The 25,047-nt window shown below is 38.4% G+C and overlaps 1 protein-coding gene across 3 annotated transcripts in view; it reads right to left on the bottom strand.

Annotated features, from left to right (window-relative positions):
- Positions 1-25,047, bottom strand: part of sema4ba (sema domain, immunoglobulin domain (Ig), transmembrane domain (TM) and short cytoplasmic domain, (semaphorin) 4Ba) — a 77,519-nt gene that overhangs the window by 15,521 nt on the left and 36,951 nt on the right. For all 3 annotated transcript variants that reach the window (XM_089116463.1, XM_089116464.1, XM_039683926.2), the window contains exons 2-8: positions 23,101-23,450; positions 7,396-7,556; positions 6,373-6,435; positions 4,036-4,134; positions 3,330-3,441; positions 2,308-2,424; positions 969-1,126 (exon numbers count right to left, since the gene is read on the bottom strand). In XM_089116463.1, coding sequence (XP_088972589.1) covers positions 969-1,126; positions 2,308-2,424; positions 3,330-3,441; positions 4,036-4,134; positions 6,373-6,435; positions 7,396-7,556; positions 23,101-23,215 — 825 coding nt within the window. In that variant the 5' untranslated portion in view covers positions 23,216-23,450. The remainder of the gene's footprint in view (positions 1-968; positions 1,127-2,307; positions 2,425-3,329; positions 3,442-4,035; positions 4,135-6,372; positions 6,436-7,395; positions 7,557-23,100; positions 23,451-25,047) is intronic.

Below are 25,047 nucleotides of genomic sequence, written 5' to 3'. Positions count from 1 at the left end.
TAAACAAAGTTTTAAACAAATCCAGCAAACGTTTGTATTTAGTACCTGTGTTTCGTTCATTGACTCACTCTTACAGACAAGTTTTCATTCCTGAATGAATCAGTAGTTTGAACAATTTGGTTGGATCAGTGATTTGATTATTTTTCCATAAATAGAGTCACTAATTAATCAATGGTTTGAACAAACTGGTTAAGTCAATGATTCAATGAATCTAAATCTATGAATCGATGAATCTAATCAAAAAAGAGATTCACTTGTGTCGATTCCTGAATGATTCAGTGTTGTGAAGAAATCGTTTGAGTGATTCAGTGTTGTGAAGAAATCGTTTGAGTGATTCAGTGTTGTGAAGAAATCGCTTGAGTGATTTAGTGTTGTGAAGAAATCGTTTGAGTGAATGATTCAAAGACTTGCATTAATATATTAATGATATATTAGCTCTCTTTTTATTCTCTAGTAGTGAAGAGATTGGTACTGTTCACACATGATGTCATCGGCCAATAAGTCACACGGCATTTATGATTTTGGTGATAGGTTCAAAAAATAACTGGAAGCACCCATAGGATAGCTTTCTACAGGTTTTGGAAAGAACTGTGAAGAATGTGTGTTTTGTGTGTGTGCAATGCGCATTTTCAGCTGCCCCTCAAGTCAACAGATGAATGCTAATATTTGCTGGGCAGAGATAAGAATTGGAGGCGGACCAAGCAAAGGGAAAGCTCTGCATTGAGGAATGTGTCTTTGAAACACAAACCTCCTAATCTCTCTGAAAGGCAGCGGAGCTCTCTCACCTCAGTGTGACACATGAAACGATCACATGGCCATGTGAGCACACACACACATATGTGCACTAATATTAACATGCACAAACATAATGCCATGTATTCCTTTACACTTAATTGAGGGGTGAATAAATGGTGTGTGAGTACATCCAACTCCATTCAACAATGTGTTTACACCGAAGCGCCCCTTACCTTACACACGCGAGCGATGCGTGACACAATGGTGTTGTCAAAGAAATCAAACTCCTTTCCCGCTTCACTGAAGAAGAAGTAAATCTTGTCATCATCGCCGACTGTGTTGCCTTTGGGCAAACTCTCCTGAATGTAGGCTGAGCCCACAAAAGCGGGGTCTGTGGGAGAAATAAAAACAAGTGTCAATCCAAGGCATGGACAGTACACCGAGACTTTATGTCACAAATATAGCCACTGGTCCACTTGAAACCCCTTTTGTATGTCAATCTTTAGTTGTAGTTACAATAGCAGATCTTTTGTTACACTATCAGAGTGCTCAGGATCGATTTTGCATATGCGCGTCTCTCGTCAACTTTGCCACTTATGGCAAAATATTAAGTATTATTCAGCACTCTTTAGTAAAGTGAGAAGGGTTTGACTGTGTAAACTGAAACTAAATTGATTTGTTTTATTCTCTGTAGTCTTGCTTTATATGAATAACTCTCTGCTGTGCCAATATGGCCTCTTAGTGGTAACTTCAGGGGGACTGATCCCATAAGAGAAAACCATTTACTCATATGACGAGTCACTTAGAGAAAGTTCACCCAAATATTTCAGTTCTATTTTAAATATTAGATGAAAAACTTCAACTTAAAAACTTAAATGAAAATTTGTTGTGTTGCCTTCTAACTGAAATAAATAAGTCGAAGAACAAAAATTACTAAAACTAAAAAAACAATTAGTTAAAAAAATGTTAAAGGTATACTGAAATACTTTTAAAAAATGGCGACTGGAAGGTCTCATTTATAAAACTGTGCGTAGGATCCGTACTAAAAGTGTGCGTGCACCCGAAAGCCAAAAAAGGCGTACGCCAAAAAATATTCAGATTTATAAAACCGTTCGTACGCCAGAACCTGTGCAGAATTCATGATAGTCACAAATTTTGTCATGCTTATTTGAGTTAAGAGAACTGATTGGGATGTTCTTTTAATTGTTATTCAAGCAACGTATGTCTTGTGACCAACTGAACGAGTGTTGCCAACATGGACAGTGTAGAGTGCCCTCTGGTGGACAAACTATACAACTCCAACACACATGACATGGTTCAAGCGTGTTTTGTCCGTTTTTTATTTTATTTTTGAAATATTCATATATCGGTCATTATAACTGCCGATACCGATAGTTTGGTAAATGCCTAATATCGGCCGATAATATCGGCCTGCCGATATATCGGTCTGGCTCTATTCTGTATATATAAGTAAATACTATAAAAGTATATAAATAATACTAAATTCAATGGACTGTCAATAGAGGGATAGAAATATCTCAGATTTCATTCAAATATCTTCACAAGTCTTACCTTGAAGCCAGTTCAGTGAGTTTTCAGTCTTTAAGGCTGTGCCCTGGCCAAGGCTTTTGTAAATGATAGGTTCGTTCCCTTGGAAGTTACTGACTGTGCCGGCATACAGTTCTCCATCTGCAAAACCATCATTCAAAGCAACAGACATTAATGAAACGAATCAGAAAAGGGTGTCGCAAACTCAACTTTTCGTAGCACGTATAGTATCGGCATGATCTATAAGAATGCACTTAGACCAGTGTTATTGTTAAAGGGATACTCCACTTTTTTTGGGGAAATAGGCTCATTTTACCACTCCCCTAGAGTTAAACAGTCGAGTTTTACCGTTTTCAAATCCATTCAGCCGTTTTTTGGATATTTTGAAGAATATCAGTAACCAGACAGTTTCTGGTCTCATTAACTTCCATAGTATATATTTTTTCCAGAAACTGTCTGGTTACTGATATTATATCAGTAACCACACATAGTATAATATCAGTAACCAGACAGTTTCTGGTCTCATTAACTTCCATAGTATATATTTTTTCCTACTATGGAAGTCAATGAGACCAGAAACTGTCTGGTTACTGATATTCTTCTAAATATCAAAAATTGGCTGAATGGATTTGAAAATGATAAAACTCAACTGTTTAACTCTGGTGGAGTGGTAAAATGAGCCTATTTCCAAAAAAAAAAAGTGGAGTATCCCTTTTAACTAAATCTAGATGAAATAAAAAAAAAATTATTAAAACTAGATCAATAAATAGAAATGTTGCCTTGGAAACTAAGAGTGTGTTCACACTTGGCAGATGTGGTTTGATTAAAATTAACTTTGGTGCGATTGATCTGTTAGTGCGGTTCATTTGAATAAGTGTGAGCACTTTGAAAATGAAGTCCTAAGCGAATCAGGATTCAATGTATCATTTTCTTTTTTAGTCCGGACAAAAAGAAGTGTGAACACACCCTAACTGAAAGAAAAAAGTTTAAGTTTTATACAATGATGCAAAAATACTAAACGTTGCACCACTTTTTGTAGCACGCACCAGCTAGGATGGCCGTGGACTTGTATTCAGGGTTGAAAGGACACCGGCTTCGACCATCTTCGGTGACGATTTCTCCCATTTCACTGCGCACCAGGGAAAAATCAGACGTGTTCTGGAGGGAAAAAAGACACAGGGACATTCTTGTAAAGACAGCAAGCACTGTCTCTTGTCTCGACTGTGCAGATCTAAACAAGGACCTTATTTTGCTGAACAGAACGTCATGTTATTAAGAACAGGGTGAACGCACTCAAAGCGAAGGGATGATGTGTACTATCGACTGTGTGTGGGCCAAGGATCCTGATAAAAAGGATGTTTGGAGACAGGACGTGTCTTTATAGGGGCATAAAGGTAAAATGTAAATCTGCAAACCATTTCAGGGGACAGCTGTCACAGAATCGGCGTGTGTATGCAAAGTACACTATGCTTAAGCTTCAATCTTATTGGTCCGCGTCGACCCCTCAAGTGCACAGACCAATCCCGGCATCGTCTCCAGAGTGAGGGGTCTAAGTAAAGTGCAGGGCAATAATAATTTCTCATCCGAACGGCATTTACCCTCGGGGAAAGCGGAAGAGTGTGTTTCCGAGGACATTTTGATTGACTGAGTAAATGACATGGATAATTAATTCCTCCCCTGCAGTCTGTTAAAAGCATGGACGGAGGTGGTGAAATCCTGCAGAAGAATAGAACAAAATGAAACAGTACTTACGATGTAAGCGCAGATAGGGCTGAAAGCATACGTTCCACACACGTACAGGTGAGTGCCGTTCACACGCAGTAAAATCTTGATGTAATTGAAGCAGTCGGTCTGGAATGAGAAGGAGAAAGCAAAAGGAAATGCATAAGAGAGGGAGAGACACACAATCATTTAAGACATGAATGTGACGATTATTAAATTGATGGGCGTTGATGCACCTATTAGATCACTTGCGCTGCATCCGAAATCGAATACTTCCCGCATCGGAAAACAGTAGGCCAGTAGAGTATATCCGAATACATGGTATTTCAAAAACAGTAGGCATGAGGCCACAGGTTGAATCGACGCAACTGTCACATCATGACAACATGGTGGATATAGTCTGGATTACATTCATACTACACACATTCTATAAATTATATAAATTCTACACTATATCATTTTTTTAATGGTTGCAAACGCGAAGTAAGTTCTAATTCAAATGTAGTTCCTACTCAGTACGTGATTTCGGATGCACCGTTGGACGACTTATTTAGCTAAATATTAGGCCGTGTGTCCACCAAAGCGTTTTTAGCCAGCTGAAACGCTAGACGCTCTGCTGAAGACGCCGTGCTTTGGGCGCTTGAGAGCGCTTTGGCAGCGCAGCGTTTTTTCCGTTGAGACGTTTCGTTGCTATGATACAGAATATCCGCAGCAGTTTGAATGTTGACAGTTGGTCGGTGAGGTATTAGTCCCGCCCCTCCTCCACTGTGATTGGACGGCTGGGTAAAAAGTGACAGTGATGAGCGCTGCGCTTTAACCAAAGTTGAAAATGTTTTCACTCCCAGCGACCAGTAAAAAACGCTGGGCGCTCGGCGCTTCAGCGTGAAAAAAACGCTCAGCGCCTCGGTACGCTCATGCCGTTTAAAAAATTGAACAATTGAAAACATACGCCAGGCGCGTGGAAAAACGCTATGGTGGACACACGGCCTTAGTGCTGTCAAACGATTAAAATATTTAATCGCGATTAATCGCATTCATGTCAGTTAACTCGCGATTAATCACACATTTTTATCTATTCTAAATGTCTCTTGATTTACTTTTATTCCATTATTTTTTCTAATTTGAATGCTCTTATCAACATGGAAAAGTGGATCGGCTTGCTTTGTGCAAATGTTTTTTTTATTGAAAACAACATTGATATACTGTGTTCAATTTCACACTAAAACACTTTCACTTGGAGCAAATAATCTTGCACACAATGTAACACTGTCCATCAATAAAAGGGTGAAAGAAATACTGACAAGGTCCTGAAATTGATGAAGGGGCGGAGAATTCGCATCAGCTGTGTGTGTGTACTTGGCCATCAGGTGGTATTTCAGAGTGGACGTGCTGTTGCGATGATGGCTCAGTTCAAAACGTCAAAAACTGCGCTTTGGTCGACGAAGCAACAAAACGTCCTCGCGCGGCGCAAGCAATTGAAATGAACGGGTTTCATTGCACAGCGCCGCGTATGCCACGTCCTGTTGCAAAAGCATGTGAAAAAAACTACAAAGTTTGCTAGGCCAAAAAGACTGTTAATCTCACGATAAATAAATGAATCGCGTTAAAATGGGTTTGCGTTAACGCCGTTAATAACGCGTTTTATCCATACAATAGAAGTAAAAAATGTTCCAATGCTGTTTGATTGCTAACATACTTCAAAATACCTACTGTTGTGTCCCACAAACATTAAACAGGTTTGGAATGGCATGAGGGTGATTGATAATGAATTTTCATTTTTGGGTGAACTATCCCTTTAAGAAAAAACTTTTTTTCCCCTTGTTTTACATATGATACTATTCCAAATTAATTTTCAAAGATGGATAAAATTCACACAAAAAAATAGTTTGAACTTTATATAAAGGTGAATGTAAGCACCAGGCTGTGTGCCCAAGTGTTGCTTGGCTGTGGCTCAGAATTTGTTTTCACATCACTAGGTTTGATCTAAATACTCTGTAATAGTCTGGGAGAGGTTTCTGGCAGCTGCGTGTCATCGGTCTCAAGAAACAGCCGTTATTACTGTCTTCATCAGGGTCCCAACATCCATCCAAACCTGGCTCTCAAGACAAATCAATCTGGCAGCAAATTAAGCATGCGGATTATTAATCTAATAACAGCCCTTTCAGGAAAATTACGATGTGGACTTGTCGAGGCAACAACGGACCCTATGAACTGAAAGTGGTGCGATGGGCAGTTTCTCAGATTCAAATTTTGCCCGACATCTACTTTAGAGACTACTTACTTGAATTACAGTAGATGATTTGACATGAAACGTCATGTTCAAATATACAGACATCTCTTGGTTTGATGAATATCTCATTCACTTACCAGTAAGTCTTTCCCTTTGAAACTGCACTCGTCTCTCTTTCTCTGTGGCGTGCTCCATGTTAACTGAAAAAGTGAAAATCGCAAGCTGACTGAATTGAGCAGTTTCAGCAGCTATAGTGCTGCATTTACAGAAACATCATGTATTAACAAGCACATTTGCATTGAGTGGGCCAACAGTGTGTCACCTTGGCTGTAACGTATCCTTTCTGTTATATTATGTTCAAAATGAATCAAGCAAAATATTTCCAGTGAACTGTAAAAGTCTATTTATGACTTAAAAAAGTTCATTTGTTGCAAAGTATGATGTCAAAATACAATAAGGAGGAAGTGGGACAACTGGTAAAGTAGGACACTTGCACTGAATGAAAAAGGACACAAAAACCCAATAAAAGTATGAGTGATCTTTATGACACGATAGCTTTGTGTGATGATTGGAATGAAATTCAATCCATTATTCATTAATAATCAATGTCATTCAATGTAACAAAATTGAACAACATAGTATGGCATTGATGTACCGATATTTTTTTAAATATACCAGTGACAAATGATCAGAAAGTGACCCACTTTACCTGCGTTCACACTTGTGTGTGTGCCAAAAATGAAAATTGTCATCATTTACTCACCCTCAAGTTGTTCCAAACCTTGACCTTGAGTTTTTTCTTCTGCTGAACACAAAAGAAGATATTTTGAAGAATGTCAGTAACCAGACAGTTGATGGTAGCCATTGACTTCCATAGTAAGGGAAGTCATAGTACCGTAAACTATCTGGTTACCGACATTTTTCAAAAATATCTTCTTTTGTGTTCAGCAGAATAAAGTCATATAGGTTTGGAACAATATAAAGGTGAGTAAATGATGACAGAATTTTCATTATTGGGTGAACTATCCCTTTAATTGATGCGTAGATTCAACATCAATGATATTCTACTCTCATTTGAACCTTAAATGATTAATTCCCATATTACAGACTGATGCACACGCTTATAAATTCTCCAAAATGCAACACACAGACATACTCACATTACGCTGCAGCTGTGTTCTGCTGATATCGGTGATATTGAGTGCGAAGAGAGTCTCTCGAGCGCCAACGTAAAGCATGTTATCCTCTTTACTGAGGAGCAGAGAGGTGTAATTGAAGACTCCATTGGGTGAAAATCTCTTGGCCGACCTCTCGTTTGCATCTATGAGTAGATATGGAAAAAAACAGAGGGGAGAGGGTGGAATGTCAGCAAAACCCAGCCAATAAGATTTACTACTGGAAATATGATAAATGTGCAAAAGTCAGAAATGTGATTGTGCTTTTCAGCTGGTTTCAACTGATATTGTCTTGTGAAAAGAAACCCAATAATCTATATGTTTTATTTACAACTGTGAAAAATCAATAGTAATTTTATCTAAAAGACTGTAAAAATGCAACAGTAAAAACCTGTTAATTGGTTAAAGTGTTAAGTAAGTTTCCATACGGAGTAAAAATTGTAATAGATTATTATTATCTATTATAATGGATCATTTTATGGTAAAAAGAACAAATGATCTAATAATTCACAATGAAAAGCTGTAAACTGAAATTCCTAGATCTTCACATTTGATGTTTTTTATATATATATTAGTCATGTATATTAGTGTTTTATATAGTTTATATAGTTTTTTGTATGTGTGTGCATGACACAATTTAACTTTTATATTTTACCTCAGCTTGTGGAAAACCTAAAGGTTATGATTTTTGATTAATTATGGTTTTCTCTTTACCATCAGTGTTAGGATGGTGGATGTCAGTATATGTTATAAGTTTAAAAACTGATTTTAGTAGCAATTTGATTCACTGGTTTGATATATATATATATATATATATATATATATATATATATATATATATAGTTTAAAACTGTAAAATTTAGAGTAGTTCTGTAAATAGGTTTACATTTTTACTGCATTTTTACAGAATTATTCCGGCAACCACCACAGCTTGTTCTGTAAAATCGATTGATTATTTTTTTATACGGTTCTAATATTACCGTACAAAAATGCCATAAAATAAAACACTAAAATACATAATATAATATTACGATTAAAAAAAATTATTTATATTCCTTGCGAGTTAACTATTTTATGTAGTCTAGGTATTTTCTTATAATTTGCATATCTTTTAAATCATGATTAATATTATTTTAATTAGGGTATTTGTTTTGTTATTTTTTATATATATATATATATATATATATATATACAATTATTTATTTATTTAATTTCCACCCTCCTGAACAAACCTTAGATTCACCTTTAGTTCATGACGTACCCGTTATGAAACCTTGCTTTAGGGTATTAGACAATAACGTCAAATGTTTATTGGCTGGCAGTGAGAAAACTAAAACCTGTTGCAACAGCAGTGTCTGAATCACTGTGAGCATTTGTGTGTGGCCACATATAGCTCAGAGCCAGATGTTCATCTCTTAATCAAAGATATTGCACAGCATCATTATCATGGCAGCTCCTGCAGGCTGTTTCTCTGTTCCCGTGACAACGGCATCAATAAAAAGTAGTATATTTCCTACCAGTAGGGGGTGTTTGCAAAGAGGGTTAGTGGCACTGTGATTGGCTCAAACCCCCTTCAGAATGCCAAATCATACTTTTGCATGGCTTTTTCAGTGATTCAGAATGTGTGTGAAATGAAATGTGTGGAAACAGTCTTTCATCTCGTCTCTCCATAGGCTGTCATAACCAAGCACTCTCATGCTGCAATGACATCATTCCAAGATACCAGCTTCTCAGGTCTTAAGATGCATGTCGAATCAATGTCAACAGGCTGTAAATACAACCTTCAGCACTGCATGGCAAACACAGTGTTCTCCTCATCTGTCATTGGCTTAAAGCTTGAATCAGACTGTCTTTCAGTCCAAGATACACCGAAAGGATTGCCAAAAAACAACAACAAGTTATTATGCTTAAATTTGAACTGTATTTTTTCCCCCACTTTAATGAAGATTTCCTGATTACCCAAGCAACCGCCTAGCAACACCATAGCAACCACCCAGAATACCCTAGCAACCACCAGAATACCCTAGCAACCACCCGAGCAAGCACACAGATTACCCAAGCAACTGCCTAGCAACCACCCAGAACACCCCAGAAACCACCCAGAACACCCTAGCAACCGCCTAGGCACACCTTAGCAACCACCCAGAACACTCTAGCAACATCTGAACAACACGAATAAGCCATATCTCAGCATCAGAATATCGTACAGATATGGTTGTTGGCATGTATGCAATCATGCACACCACCCTAGCAACCGGGTGGTGAGTTTTGCCACTGCGAGCACCACTTCACATTTTCTTCTGGAAATGTACATTCTAGTTGCTTATTACTAACTTATTGGCTGTTTATAAGTAGTTATTAAGCACATTATAAATGTCTTATTCTCCCTTCCTTAATTCTACCCCATACCTAAACTTAGCCAACTACCTAACAACAACAATTGCTAACTATTAATACACAAATTACGAGTTTATTGAGGCAAAAGTCTTAGTTAATAGTCAATATGTGTTCCCCAAAATAAAGTGTGCCCGGAAAAGCAAATCAAGCGCAAGCTTAGTGCTCACCACTATCATATAAAATACAAGGTTAATATGTGAAGAGTTCAGATGCAAAAGCCTCTAAATGCCATTTGAAATTTTCTTCTTTAATGATGATTTTTATCAAACTTATATATTTAAGTTCAGTAATTTCACTTATTTAAGTGAAATTACTGAACTTAAATATATAAGTTTGATAAAAATCATCATTAAAGAAGAAAATTTCAAATGGCATTTAGAGGCTTTTGCATCTGAACTCTTCATGTATAAATGCTGTAGCCTTCATGGCATACAACCTGTGCTGTCGATTTACATAATTTAAAGAATCCTAGAAATCCATCCACTCCTGGTAGGTCTTACTTGGAGAGCAAGTAATGATTACACTGAATATGAATGTGTTCCCGTGGGTGACTTTGGGCTGAGGTAAGACTCTAAAAGCGTCCGTGTCTCTGGGAGCTGCTGCAGAAGGTCTGCGCTCACTTCCTTAGTCCCGGGGGAGACAATGCGGTAATAATAGGGCATCAGCCCTCAACCAGAAGGGCTTATTACCACTGAATCCAGTCTGCTAAACCGCAGGAGGGGATCAACACGGCACATTAGTGGCACGCTAGTGGGGTCTCGGCCTCCGTGTGTCTCGTGTTTCCCCTCTCTCTGATTACAGGATGAAACAGGGCACCACTCAGCACTGGCAGCGTTCATTTCAGAGGGTTTGGGGAGAAATTTAATGGCGATTTAGTGAGACAAGGACAAAGGGCAATATCTGCAACCAAACAGGGCTTAAGTGGGATTTGCACAGACAGAAAGCGTTCCCTCGATTCTCCTCCAGAGTGGCACAGCTGTAACGCTTCTCCCTGCAGCTCACACAATGAGGCAAATAATTGAGTTCCCATCAGGGAAAAATCACACATGTGAATGTTTTACTGAACACTTCACTGTAAAATCGACATGATTATAGTGAGTGCTGGTTCAGCTATTAAGTATATTGTAAATATATATATAATTTATATTTAAATTAAATATAATAAGTTTAATTATGTTTTACCTGCCATTTCTTTGTAATTATTTGTAAAAAAATACTAGGAATTATCTCAGTAAAAAATTTATACACAATACACACACACACACACACACACACACACACATATATATATATATATAGTATACGTTTTTTTCTGCCACAGAAAAAAAAAAACAATTTAAAAGATAATTGCGACTTTTTATCTCGCAATTCAGATTTTTTATGCAAGTCATAATGCGAGTTATAAAGTCAGAATTTCGGGTTAAAGACATGGAGGCGGAAACAAGCCTCCATAATACACACATTTATAGGAAATCACAAATTGATATCTAAATATTAGTGCTGTCAAATAGATTAATCACATCTATACACACACACACACACACATATATTTACAAACTTTTGTTAGATGCGATTAACCAATTTGATAGCACTACTAAATACTAAAGCTTAAATCTTAAAGAGTAACTAAACACTAAACCAACTTTTTTTAGTTAATGATCTGTAAGAATGGATCTTTATTAATACCAGTCATTGATTCGAGTAACTTTTTTGACATTTGTGTATAAAGTGTTTTATTTCTACAATATATGGTGTAAAAACGTCTTAGTGCTGCCCTCTTCAGGTTGAATGGTGGCAACTGCAGTTGAATTTTCCTATTGGATGTTCCGCACTTCGTGGCATATGCAGGTTTCAGCTCACCACGCGAGCTACGCCCTTGGCAGTATAAAAAACATCTTTTTTCGTCAAAACCAGTCAGGAGTTGGAATTGCGAGTATTGAAAACGGGTCAGGATAGAGTGTTTTAGCATCTATTTCATCCCCTCTAGCAGCATTTTTCAAATATTGCCAGTGGGTGGAGGTAGGCTCTGACCAGGGGTTTAGTTACCCTTTAAAGTATTTAATATTTATATTATATTAATATTTTTTATTATATCCAGCATTCGCATACAATCATATGATCTGATGAACTCCACAGAGCTCCTGTACTACTACATAAATGAATGACTTCCAGTTAATTCCCACCGAGATGGTGAAAAAGGCAGCTGAAATATGATCAAGTGTAAAAGTAATGCAAGCACCAGTTATTTACAATTAGTATTGTCTTAGTCATTGTATGTTGTGTTAAAGGAATTACATGGTGCAACACAAGCTGTATAAACACCTGCCCACGTCCAGCACTAATTAAATGCAGACCATTTCAAATAAGAAAGATCTTTGGCAATATTGGGCTGTTTTAGTTTTTGTGTTGAGTGCTTGCACGTTAAGTTCAAGATGTCTGCCTGTAACCACTTATGTGGTTTTAAAAGGGTGCAATTGCGAAACGAAAAGGAAAGAACTGCGCCATGAACTGCAACAAACAAAACTGATTAAGTATTACATGGAATGCAGTTCCAGCGAATTAACTATAATAACTTTAAATAAGCTTGGGGTGGCTAACCCCAACATTTCTAATGCCCTGCTCATCGATTTCCATGTCTTAAAACATTACCAATCCCCACACAGACAATACGGTCTCTCTCTCTCTCAATGAGTCTGTGGTATTATTGTTTGAGTTGACTGAGGTCAGTTCCCATAGGGCAGTTCCATGACGACAGCTGAGATTTGCTTCCTCAAAACTGCACCGTTGCATGCTGGGAAAAGGCTTATCCTGTTCCCACTCATGAGGAAAGAGGGCTGAGAGTGTCAACAAGAGAGAGAGGTACTTATGAAGCAAGTAGTTTTTGTCTCTTGCTCTGATATCATAACTTGTACGTCCTTGTCTTGTTGACCCTCATCTACTGAGTCTCTTTTCCTCCATCTACTGTTAGATTTTTGTGTTGCTGTGAGCAATATGAGATCATTACTGCCATTATGCAATTACATGTCATTTTTTTTTTTTTTGGAGAAAGCCACTACTAAATGGATTGCCATATCCGCAGCGATTTGCTTCTAATCCATTTAGTGACAAATTAATTATGCAAGCTTTCAGGGAACCCTTCCATGTTGGGTTTTCAGAGCGGAATTCCCTACGGCTGCGCTAACAGTACATGCCCGAAGTTAATTAGAGACGAGAGCGTCTCGTGGAAAAGAGCGACTGGCCGTCAGTGTGAAAGATCAAAGCTCGGTTTTGTTTAGGCCTCAGAAGACGGCTCATTTAAGTAAATAGTGAATCTGATGAGTCGAGCTTTCAGAAGAAAACGCCTTTTCGAATCCTACACAAAACTTTTTTTAGTCACACTGTATAGCTGGTAATGCTGAACTATTAAAGTCACCATGAAATCAAAATCAACAATTCAGAACTTACGACATCACTGTCGGGCAGAAACCTAACTTGTTCATATTTTGTCTTTTTTCCCTTAAATCATTACGATTGGACACCCTTTTATGCCTGTCTGTGGGTTTTGAAAATATTTAACCAATGAAAAGTATTAAAAAGAGCCTCAAGCTGTCTTGACTCCAGCCCGCCTCTATCGTGAATGAAATGGCGCAAGCATTTTGGACATCGTCTATGCTTGTTTGCAATGCGAGGGTAAATAAAGAACTAGTTCTTTGAATAAGTACAGTGACTTCTATACTTAATACTCAGTGTTTAAGCTCAACTTACATTTTTTAGTTATCTTTTTGCTTTGACTCAGTTAAGTTTTATTTACTCAATCTTATACTCAAAGTATTTCAGCTAAAAAAGTTAAGTTGACCGAGTTAAAATAGTTGACCCAACAACTTATTTCAAGTAACAGAGACTTGAAAAGTGTAGTTGAAAGACAATAACTTATATTTTCAAGTTATCTGTACTAAAATGTATGCTGATTAAACTTGCCGATAAATAATGAGACTAACGTTACTGGTTCAGCATATGTTTTTAAGTTGAGGCTACGCATCCAGTTGAGTCAACTTATATACTAGTTGAGATAGTGAAAACTCAACATGGTAAGTTGAATTAACAAATTTAGAAACCACAAGTTGTCTCAACTTACAAAATTACATTGAAATACCTAAAATACAGAATAATTTTTTACAGTAGTATTCGAAAATAGAATTAGTACATCCCAAATCGTAGTACGTTGAAATGAATGTGCGGATCGAGTGCTAATATTGCCCTCAACCCATCGCGCGTTGGATGAGGATTCGGTTAGAACTACAAACACGAGTGAAAAGTGTTTAAAAAAACTACAGACATGGAGGACGCGGGAGTCCGGCAGTTATGTAGAGAGATTCAGATAAAGTGATTAATTTTCAGTATCTAACCTCACGAAAATGTATCTATTTAATGTTTGCTGCATTATATTGCATCTGCAGCAGCATTGTGAACTTTTATAAAAATATGTTTAGCCATTAACTTTTAAATGCATCATTATATTCAAATTGCAAACACACCAGGAGAGTCTCCTTATGAAAGACCCACGCCTGGCAGGTGAACGTGCTACAACATTTCCCTCCAAAACAGTAAGAAATGAAGGATTTTAACTGTGACAAGATGATTGACAGGGCAGTTTATGGTGACAGGATGCACGCAACTGATCTATCCGTTAAAGATGTCAAAGTAAAGCTTGCCTTCTCTTTTTATACACACTCAAGTAGTATGTACTTTTTCTTACATACTTTTAGGGCGTAGTATAAGATGGGGAATTGGGACGCTACGACTCTCTTCCGATTTGTTTACTTTAGTTGTGTCTGAATTGTTCCTCACCTTCTCGAGTGGCAAGTAAACAACGTATGAGGTGAAGGAGAGATGATGTCATCGCAAGGTGTCAGGAGAATGACAAGCCCCCTGTTGCCTTAATGACAAAGTGAGGACTGTTGATGCGGCTTTTGATGTTGAGAAAAACAACTTAAGGACACTTAAACTACATTTTTAAATGTAAGAAATCATTGCATACTCAAATGAGAAGTCATTGCATTAGATAATAAAATATTAAAGCTGAACTCTCGTCTTTAATACAAGGCTTCAGCTCTTATATTAAGTACAACAACAACAACAAAAAAAAAATACAAATACTAATAGAGTTGTGTTGAACTGCTGAGGTTTGCTAAGTGTATCTGAAAAAAAAAAAATCTCAATTTATCTAAAAGCCTTTAGATCCCCAGTGGGATCTGTCTACAACACTTTCAAAATCTTTTTATTAACTGAAAGGATTTAGACCAGATCTTAATACCTTGTTTGAAACTAACATTTGCATTGTTTAAGTGGAGCCTGTAAATTTTTAATAGTGCCTGTATCCTATAAAAGCCTTGAACGAAGGGACTGGTCAACTTTCGAGCGGTTTGGATTCACAAAGTACATTATAAGCAAACTCTATTGGTCCTGAAGGAATCTGAGATCATTTATAATGCTCATATACTGTATGTTCGAGCTAAAATTCTTGCTAACCACCCTGAATTGAAAATCGTTGCCTGAAGGTCGACAGAAACTAAAAGTGCGTGGAATATGACTGTTTTTGCATTGTTTTTATGATAATGCAAACCACATGAATCTGGCAAGAATATGCATGCTCATCTCAGCTGTGCGGACGTTCTCTTCACTCACACATTCCCCATTAAAGCATTGCTGGATTAGCCGGATAGACAGCTGATGCTACACAGGCTCGGGAGTCATTAACATAAATAAACATCGATTCACTGACTAGTCGATCTGTATGTGGAGTTCTGTAGCCCGTAATACTGTACAGTACAATTGAGTTATATAAAACGTACTTGTACTGTGGGGTCAGCAAGACTTTTTGTTTTGAAAGAAATTCATACTTTTATTTAGCAAGATAGCCTTAAATTGATCAAAAGTGACAGTAAAAACATTTTTAATGGTACAAAAGATTTACATTTCAACTAAATGCTGTTCTTTTGACACTTTTATGAATTATGAGTGAATTATGAATTATTGACACTCTTAAAAATTATGAAAAAAAATGATCATGGTTTCCACAAAAATATTAATCAGCACAACTGTTTTCAATATTGATTAGAAATATTACTTTAGCAGCAAATCAGCATATTAGAATGATTTCTGAATTCTTAATTATTATTTAATAACAATTTAGTTATTTTAAATTGCAGTAATTTCACATATTGCTGTTTTTACTGTATTTTTGATCAAATAAATATAGCCTTCATGAGTACAAGATGTTTTTTCTTTCAAAAACATTTCGAAAATCTTACTGAACCGAAATTTCTGGGCAAGATTTACTAACAGCTTTACAAACCCTCTTTTGGCGTTAAAAAACTACAGGATTTACTAAAGACACGCAACGAAAAATTAGCGCCGAAAAGGTGTGGGCGGTTATTTTTTACGGCTGACCTTATTGTATATGCATTTGTATCATTATGTAATCATTATCAGTAGCAAAATTTATAAAGAAGGTTGAATCATGCAGGGTGACTTACTATAGTTTGTGTTCGTTAATTTACTGGTATATTTGCATTATTTAACGCCCCAAAGAAAGCATTGCGTTGCTCTTGTTAGATTGCGTTGGTCATTATGGATATGATACGTCTGTGTTGTCATTAGATCATGCACAGAACTTTCCTCTCAAATCTGCCCTGTTTAGTAAATCTGGCCCTAGAGTATGTGTTCAAACACATTCATAGCATAATATTGGATGTAATCATACAAATATTTGGGTTTAAAGTACATACAGTAAAGTTACATTTGATGTTGTTCTCAAATGCTCCCTTCCTTCCAAAGGAAGTGGTCCGAAAAGTTCTCCAGGGAAACTCTAGGCTCTATTACAGAAAGCTATACTGTCGTTCCCCTTAAAGGACAAACCGCTTCCCCCCCCCAAAAAAAACTTCTCACACTTCTCTGTTTTGCTCTGCGTTGATGAGAACGGACTGTTGAGATTCTCCAGAGGAGGAGAAAGGAATGACGCAACTCTCGGTTTACACTTCCGAAACATTGTGTTCTCTTCCACCTGCCTGCGTGGATGGGTCTCCCTGCTCCAAAGTTAGACACACAGCATGAAATATTAAAAAAACAGATGATATAATAAGAGAGCAGTTTGAAGTCACGGGAAGGACAAGAAAGGGAGAGACGGAAAAAAATTAGGACATCAAGTAAGATCTGTGGAGACGTTCAGGAGAGAGGTTAGGGTTTGTTTAGTGAGCTGGCACAACGTCTCTCTTGTTAGCATGAGAAGTACAGAAGTGGCAGCTTGCACCGACACCATGGTGACCGCTGGAATTCTGGGTAGGTCAAACATGAGTTTGGCGAGTAGAACCAACCCATATAAACACTCCTGGTTCAAACAGAGGGGGCCTCTGAAACTAAACCAAAGAGGATGAATGTGCATGACGCCAAGTGCTGCAGTTAAAGGTTTGATCAAAAAATGTGTGTTAAATGAAATTCACATAGCAGAAAGGTTTCGAGAGCCACAAAGAAAGGTGTAATTAGGGTTTTCATGAGCCGTGTGGTAACATTTACTGGGAAATAGAGGCTGATCAATCTTCCCTATGAAACAACAAAACAACTTTTGCATTTACACAAACCTACAGTTTGCAAAACTCATTAGAAGTATGATATAGTTATTATAATATAATAAGGTCCAGTTTCAGGTGGCTTTTCGGACACCATGGCAACGTGAAACGGGTTCCAATAAACAAATGTAGGATGCAGTTACAATGATCAAGGAAACACTTATATTTGTTTAGGGTCTGTGTGGTTGCTTTGTCTGACGGGTCTGACAGATTTGATTTATCAGAACTTAACAGCATTTCACGATGTGGCTCTAATATACTCCAGCCGTGCCAAGATCAATCCAATCACCCTGGAAGCGCAATGAAAATGAGTGCCGTCTATTTTGCAGCTCACACAGCAGTCTGTAAAATTCCTCAATGTTGTACTGAGACTGAAGTTGCTTAAGTCTAGTTTTCATAGCATTGATCAGCATTAAAAACAGGGCTGTCAATCAAAACCAAAATGTGTTATGGTGTGTTCACACCGAAAGCATCTATGGCGTCTAGTTAGACGCTTGAACATTTTGACGTCCTTTGACGTTTGACGCCTTACCATCTGTCTCAGGTCAGGGGCAGTTTCATAAAATAACGTCAACACCAATAAATGTACAGCATATATCGTTTTTGCTGTGATTTAATTACAATAAATGTATGAAAAACATGCCGAAACAAATGAATATTGTTGATTTGTATAGACTGAATTTTAGTAGGCCTATGTCTGTTTTATCAGGCCAGTCCATAAAATTATAAGGGGGAAAAGATGTTTACAATGCTGATTTTCTGAATGGAGTTTGCTCAATATACCTAGTAAGATATACAACAACATATATTTAAAATACATTTCTTGGAAAGGCACATAAATGTAGCCTATTTTAAATACATTACCAGACGTATCGATTAGCTCTTCGTTGATTGGCTGGCGCAACAAAGCGTCATGCGAATTTTCTGCTCGAGTTAAAAATTTCAACTTGTGCGAAGACGTTCGCGGCAAAACGCGTCGCCCAATTCGCGTCATTCGCGAATGATGCGTCTTTTTGCGTCTTTGCATTGACTTTGTATGTAATCTGCTCGCGCAAACGATTAAATTCGCATTCGGTGTGAACACACCATAAGGTTGTGCCCTGCTCTCCCCTATAGACCCCTTTAGCGCCCACGTCACAGTTACGTCACGGCGCTAGCTGGAGGCAAAACAAAGTGAAAACTGGAAGCGGCCAATGCAAACCGGCACAGATTTGGCTACATAATAAGGAGCTTAAATTACTTTTATTATTTTTAACTATCATCTTATTGTGTTGTTTGGTGCAAGTATCAATGAAAAATGAATATGCTGTATCTGGATTTTTTATTTCTATAAAATATTCACATTATTAAAATCGCACCGTAATTACACTCTTTACATTGTCGTCTTCTCTCCCCTGGCTCGGCAGAATTGCGGTTCATACACACAAGTCTTGTACAGGACCATATAGGCATCTAAAGATTTATATGCCCTCAGTTTCTCTTTACGATCGGTTTCTCTATAAGGTAGGCGTAGAAGTCAGGCCACTCAACCGAGGTAGCGTTAATCCTGTTAGATCGTCCATGCATTGAGTGAGCGTGTAGGCGGCTACGGGTCGGCTAATCTGGTTCCGTCCGTTAAAAATAACTTTTGGAAATAACAATCGCGGTCCTGGACAGTGAGTTACCTTATACTTTGTTACCAGTCATTGTTAAAAAACAAGCTAACAATACTTGCTAACTAGCGTTAGTGAAGCGGCCAGAGGGATCGTTCTGCCTCCACTTAAGCTCCGCCCACATAAAAACGTCACCATGTTTACCAACTGAAAAGGGGTCTATAGGTTAATTTGTTACTTTGGTTGTAGGGTTAATAAAACAGCATCTCTAAGTAAGTAAACAAGAGACATTCCTTCCTCTCATGTTACAATGTGCCACCGGAGAAGCTACGTGATGCATGTGGCTGGATATGAATGGACACTTGATGCATGTTTTGGAAAACCTTCCATGGACAATGTAGTGCAGGTCTCTGCGCCTTCAGGCATGTCTGATCACCTCCAGACACAATCCTTTAAAGAATCAAACACTTCACAAAGGCTGATCCCCATACAATGTGCATGCTATACGGTGGATCACACTAGGCAGTAATTTCGATTTTTAGGCTATGGTGATACATCAAGTATTACAAGTGCATAAACCAAGGTTTGTAACCTTCACTCATAAACAGACCAGTTAGCATCCTAGAGATTACTTCGGTAAAACCACTTCCTAGCTTTACCAGGAGAAAATGGCTAGATAAGCAGAGTGCTCTAGTGTAAACCGCTTATAGGTGTCTTTTTAAATAGCTTTCTAATGCGCTTTAAGCACTGCAGCATGTTGTGTATCAAAGAGAGGAACAAAAGATAGGCTGAGCAGATGTAGTTTCTTCTCCTACAACCCATGATCCTTCTTGATAGGCACGTAATGAGAAGCAGACCAGCGTTCACACCGTATCACACACACACATTCATTATTCATGCCCTATTAGCTTCTTTATTCCAATAGTGGGAAGGTGGAAATTAGCTAAGCGAGGAGAATGTTAGTGCCACTGCCATTGGGATGCTGTTCTACAGATCGGTGTGTGTTTTATATCACTGTACAGGTTTTGAGACTTCAGAGGCTTGTCACCAGTGAGCTGGAGTCAGTGTGACCACAGCAGTTTCCTGAATTTAACTTAACTAGTGTTGCACAATGAACAGTTCATTGGCAGTAATTTGAGCCATTTAAACAGTAGAAGCTTTGTTTATTATAAGTGTGAGCCAAATATAGAAGTCTACTACAAAATACTGACTCACTATTATAATTCAACATTATAATTTACTCTGCTGAACGCAAGTTACATTGTTGTGCAAATGTACGACGAATTAATAAGACGCAGGCTTGTGTGCTAAATGGTCACAAATGTTTAGTGAATTCAGCCCTGGACACTTTCCATTCATTCAGGTTTACCTATGTGACATTTGCCATTAGGGTGACAGTGTATACAGAGACAAAGACACACCGGAACACACTCAAACGGAGAGGATGAGCAGGATTCCTAATGCTATTAGATTGACAGTTGAGAAACACCAGTTAAAAGAACAGCTGCATTCTTTCTAACAATACAGAATGATCCTGAGACAACAAACGGCAATGGACAGAAGGAACAAAGTGAATGGTTAAGATTGTTTTTTAAGGCCCCATCCACACTACTGTATTTTCGTTTAAAAACTGACACCTTTTGCTACGTTTGCACATCCCGTCCAGACTAAAATGGGAAAAACGAAGACCTAAAACAGAGAAGTTTAGAAATCTCCGGAGGACATTTTAGTGTAGACGAGACAAAACGGAGGACTTTAGAAATTATGACGCAGAGGCTGACGCTCGGCTCTATGATTGGGTGTTATCAGTCATGACGTATCCTTCCCTGATTCGTCAGCCACTGTTTACACCGGCACGCGCATGCCCAGTGTTGGTGAATGGTCACGTGATCCGCGTTTTCAGTCGTTTTAATGTGGACGGAGATCATTTCTAATACGCAGATAAAACGCTGGTGTGGACGGAGATCGTATTCGTTTTAATTCTCCGTTTGTAAACAAAAACGCAGTAGTGTGGACGGGGCCTTAGACAGATGCTGCTGTCCCGAGAATTTTGGGATTCTGTGTTAGCACCCCCACACCTCTACAATGGTAGCATAGGTGCACAGGAACAATTCTTCATAAAACGCACAAAACTTTAGTTTACAAAGACGTGAAACTCATCGAGTGGTCTGGGGTGTTCAAAAAAAATCGCTGCAAAAGATGCTTTCCAACAGGTGTTTTACCATTCGTTGTAAAACTGTAGACCTGTTTTTCCGAATGCCTCACAACCGTACATTCTTCCGTTGAGAGCTTGAATAATAGACACTCCAGCCCAGTTGGTGGCGATAGTGCACCTTTGCCGATCGCAAGCAAACCACTTGTATAGTGTAGCCTACGATACCGCGACTGCATAAGATTACAGAAAGAATACAAACAACCCCATTTCCGTTTCCGGCAGTGGAGTAATGGTGCGTTCTATTATTCATCCGTCTCGGAGATCCGAATCGGACGACAGACGTTGCCTAGCAACACGCCCCCTTTCCCCGGATTTCTCCTCTCGGACGTCGGACAACCGTGAGGTCACCAAGCAAGAAATCCGTTACGGAATTCAAGATGGCCGTGCCCAGTGACTTGTAAGAATGAATTGTTTTTATTGTTTTTGAACCGCTTTGGTATTTTAAATGACTATTATAATCACTCGTATTACTGCGTCCCCTGTGGGTATGGGATTCGGTTGTTGTGAGTGCAATTACTAACGTTGCTAGAAGATTAACATGAAAAACATTAAATAAAGTGAACATTTTCAAGTTCAAATGGCTGCGTTTTGATAAGGTGTAGTCATAATATTTTTTTTTAAATGTAAGTGCCTGGTACTCGGCCAGTGCTACCATGACAACAGCTTTCTCCGATTCGGACACGCAAAATATAATAGAATGCTTGAAGTGTGGACGTGACGTCAAATCCGAGGTCCGAGTCGGTTCGTTGGGTATAATAGAACGCACAATAATACCGTACATCGCAGAACATACAATACAAGTCAACGGAGTTGGACAATAACTACAATAAAACCTGTTGGAAAGCATCTTTTGCAGCGATTTTTGTGTTTCACGTTTTTGTAAACTAAAGTTTTATGCGTTTTATGAAGCACCTATGCTACCATTGTGAAGGTGTGGGGGTGCAACCACAAAAACTGAAAATTCTCGGGACAGCAGCATCTGTCTAAAAAACAATCTTAACCATTCTATTTCATCAGAAACGATCTTAAAACAGGGGTTTAATTGTAAAATACCGAACTTGTCCTTTAAATGAAGGCAAGAAATAAATGAGGAAAGGTGACTCTCTGCACAAAGGTCTGTCTCTGCACAAAGAGGATTTGTGGACTTGGTAACAACAATTAGTTTCATTTACTTTTCTGACAATGTAGCGTGCAATTGTATTTCTTACATGAAAAACAACCACGTGCCGCACGCCACTGCTTGAACAAAACCACACTTTTGTCTTAAAAGGCGTCAACATTCTCCATCACAAAAGACTGTACCTCAGTGATGAAAGCGATCATCTAATATGATCAATAGTGCTATAGTAACTTAATAAAGCCATAGTATGCCGTGTTTACAGACTCATTGTGTCCCTTCTCTTCACAATTCCCTCTAGCCTGCAAAAACACGAATGGACGCACCCAAAAGTGCCAGCGATTCACGCGAGAGGAAGTGGCTTGCCTTTAACATGACAGATGTTGAAAGAGAGGGGACGTATTATGTTGTTGGAGAATGAGACGGCTCAGAAATTTTAAATAGAAGCTTTGTTATTGTTCGATGACTGACATGGAGATGCATGTGTATGTACGCAGTGGCACGGTGGTTATGTAAACGCGGTAATCCACCTCCATACAAACATGCCAGAGGCCAGCCTGAACCAATCAGCTCTTGATATCTGCTTTCTGTTTATCAACAGTTCTGCAAGTGTTACTGTGCATGAGAGATGACAGGGTTTCCAGGCCATAGCCTCCTCAGAGCTCTTAAGTCGACTCCACACCAGCCTTTATTTATAGTCTCGTACCAGTCGGCTCTTTTACACACTTTCAGTAAATGGACAGAGTGAGTTGTCGGTGCACTTACTGTAAGAGAAACTCAGGCGAGGGGTGACGTCGTCTTCTGCTGCTCGACCACATCCAGCCAGGAGGGCAATGAGGAGGAACAGGAAAGAGACACGCGTCATGTTTAGTGTCCACATTTTGCTCCTTGTGTCTCAGTGTGTTCTGTCTCTGGATTTTCTGGCGCTCATGAAGATCTTTTCCCTTGCTTGTTTGTTTTTCTTCTTCTCCTCAAACTCCTGAAATAAGAGCAGTGTATTCGCAGGGCCTCACAATGGTGGATTTCTACTAAGAAACAAGTCCTCAAGGACGACGATACGGCCCAATTCAGTCTCCATGTGCTTGTGTAGACTGTCACACGGCTGTCTCAGCAATCTGTAAGCAAGCAAGACACAAGGATTGTCACATTAAAATGAGATAAAACTGTATTACTGGTGGGCGTTTCATCAAAAAAACTGGTGTAGAAACAAATTTCATTCAGACATTGAACATTCATGGAATGAACAATTGAAAAGAAATGGCACGTAACACATTGAATTAAACGTGAAATTTTTAAGTAGACAAACTGAAATAATATTGTCTTGTAAAGCCCAATTCACACTGCACCGAAATATGCAGACCAATACATCACTTCTCAGACATTCCACGACCCGACAAACGCCGACTCAATTCAATCAGCGAAAATCCTAAATCCGGATCCAAATTTAGTCCAAAATCCGGGTCTGAAGGGTTCCCGTCCCTGAATTACGGTTACAACATGGCATGTACGCAGCATAAGCTTGTTGTTTTGGTTTAGGAGGAACTGTAAAAGGTGGGTTTTAATATTCAGACCACTTCTATTATTGATTGAAGTGTTTCAACCAGTATAACAGAAAGTATTTATAAAACAAATTGCCTACACTACCTTTAAGCTTGTTTCAGTTGGTTTCCCAGCTGAGGGGCTGAAAAGCAAAAAGTCCCCAAAACCAAAAAAAAACTTTGACTTAATTTAGACCATGTGCATAGAGACCATGTTTATCTATTTCTAAATGAAGCAAACATCCTCTTCATGCTACGCTAAACCCACAATACGATGTGAAATAGTCGCAATATGTCACGCTTGAAAGCACCAGGAGACGTGGGAGTTCAAACCAGCCGTCTCCTACCTGTATGGTAAACTCTCCGTGTGGGGTTGTATCGCTGAAAATCATCAGTAAGATTTGGATTGTGCCAAGAATTGCCGCACGATTGAGAATATGTAGCCTTAGGGGACACAGATTTACACAATATTTACTCACTGATCAGCAGGGCTCTATGTCTGTGTTTAATCAGCTCTAATCGCTTAGGTGAGGATGTTTGGGTCAAAGTTTGTAGAAAACTGCCCTGTTTAAAAGACCTCCACTGCTGGTCACAGGAACATGTTGCGTTTTAGTGTTAGCAACTAACCATTCCTTGGTCAACCAATATCACAGGAAAGATCATGCTGGAACCAGTCTTAAAGGGATACTCCACTTTTTTTTGGAAACTCCCCCAGAGTTAAGCAGTTTACCGTTTCTGAATGTATTGAGCTGATTTTCTGATATTTAGAAGAATATCAGTAACCAGATAGTTTCTGGTCTCATTGACTCCCAAAGTATATATTTTTTCCTACTATGGAAGTCAATGAGACCAGAAACTGTCTGGTTACTGATATTCTTCTAATTAAATATCAGAAAATCGGCTGAATGGATTCGAAAACAGTAAAATCCAACTGTTTAACTCTGGGGGAGTTGGAAAATGAGCCTATTTCCAAAAAAAAAAAAAAAAAAAAAAGTGGAATATCCCTTTAACCAACATCCTTCTGACATAAGCCGGTCTTCTGGTAAGGCAATAAATAAGTACTTCCTGGAAATGTTGGGATTGCTTAATAAACTATGGAATATGCCTTATTTTCTGTTTACAAGTTAAGTTGCAAAGTTCGGAGAACAGTTGTTTGTCATAATCACCTATCATC

Source organism: Pimephales promelas, chromosome 10 (assembly GCF_988280905.1).
Source record: "Pimephales promelas chromosome 10, fPimPro1.hap1.1, whole genome shotgun sequence".
Lineage (NCBI taxonomy): Eukaryota > Metazoa > Chordata > Actinopteri > Cypriniformes > Leuciscidae > Pimephales > Pimephales promelas.
Note: the sequence above shows the minus strand (reverse complement) of the source record. Positions and strands in the feature narration are given on the sequence as shown.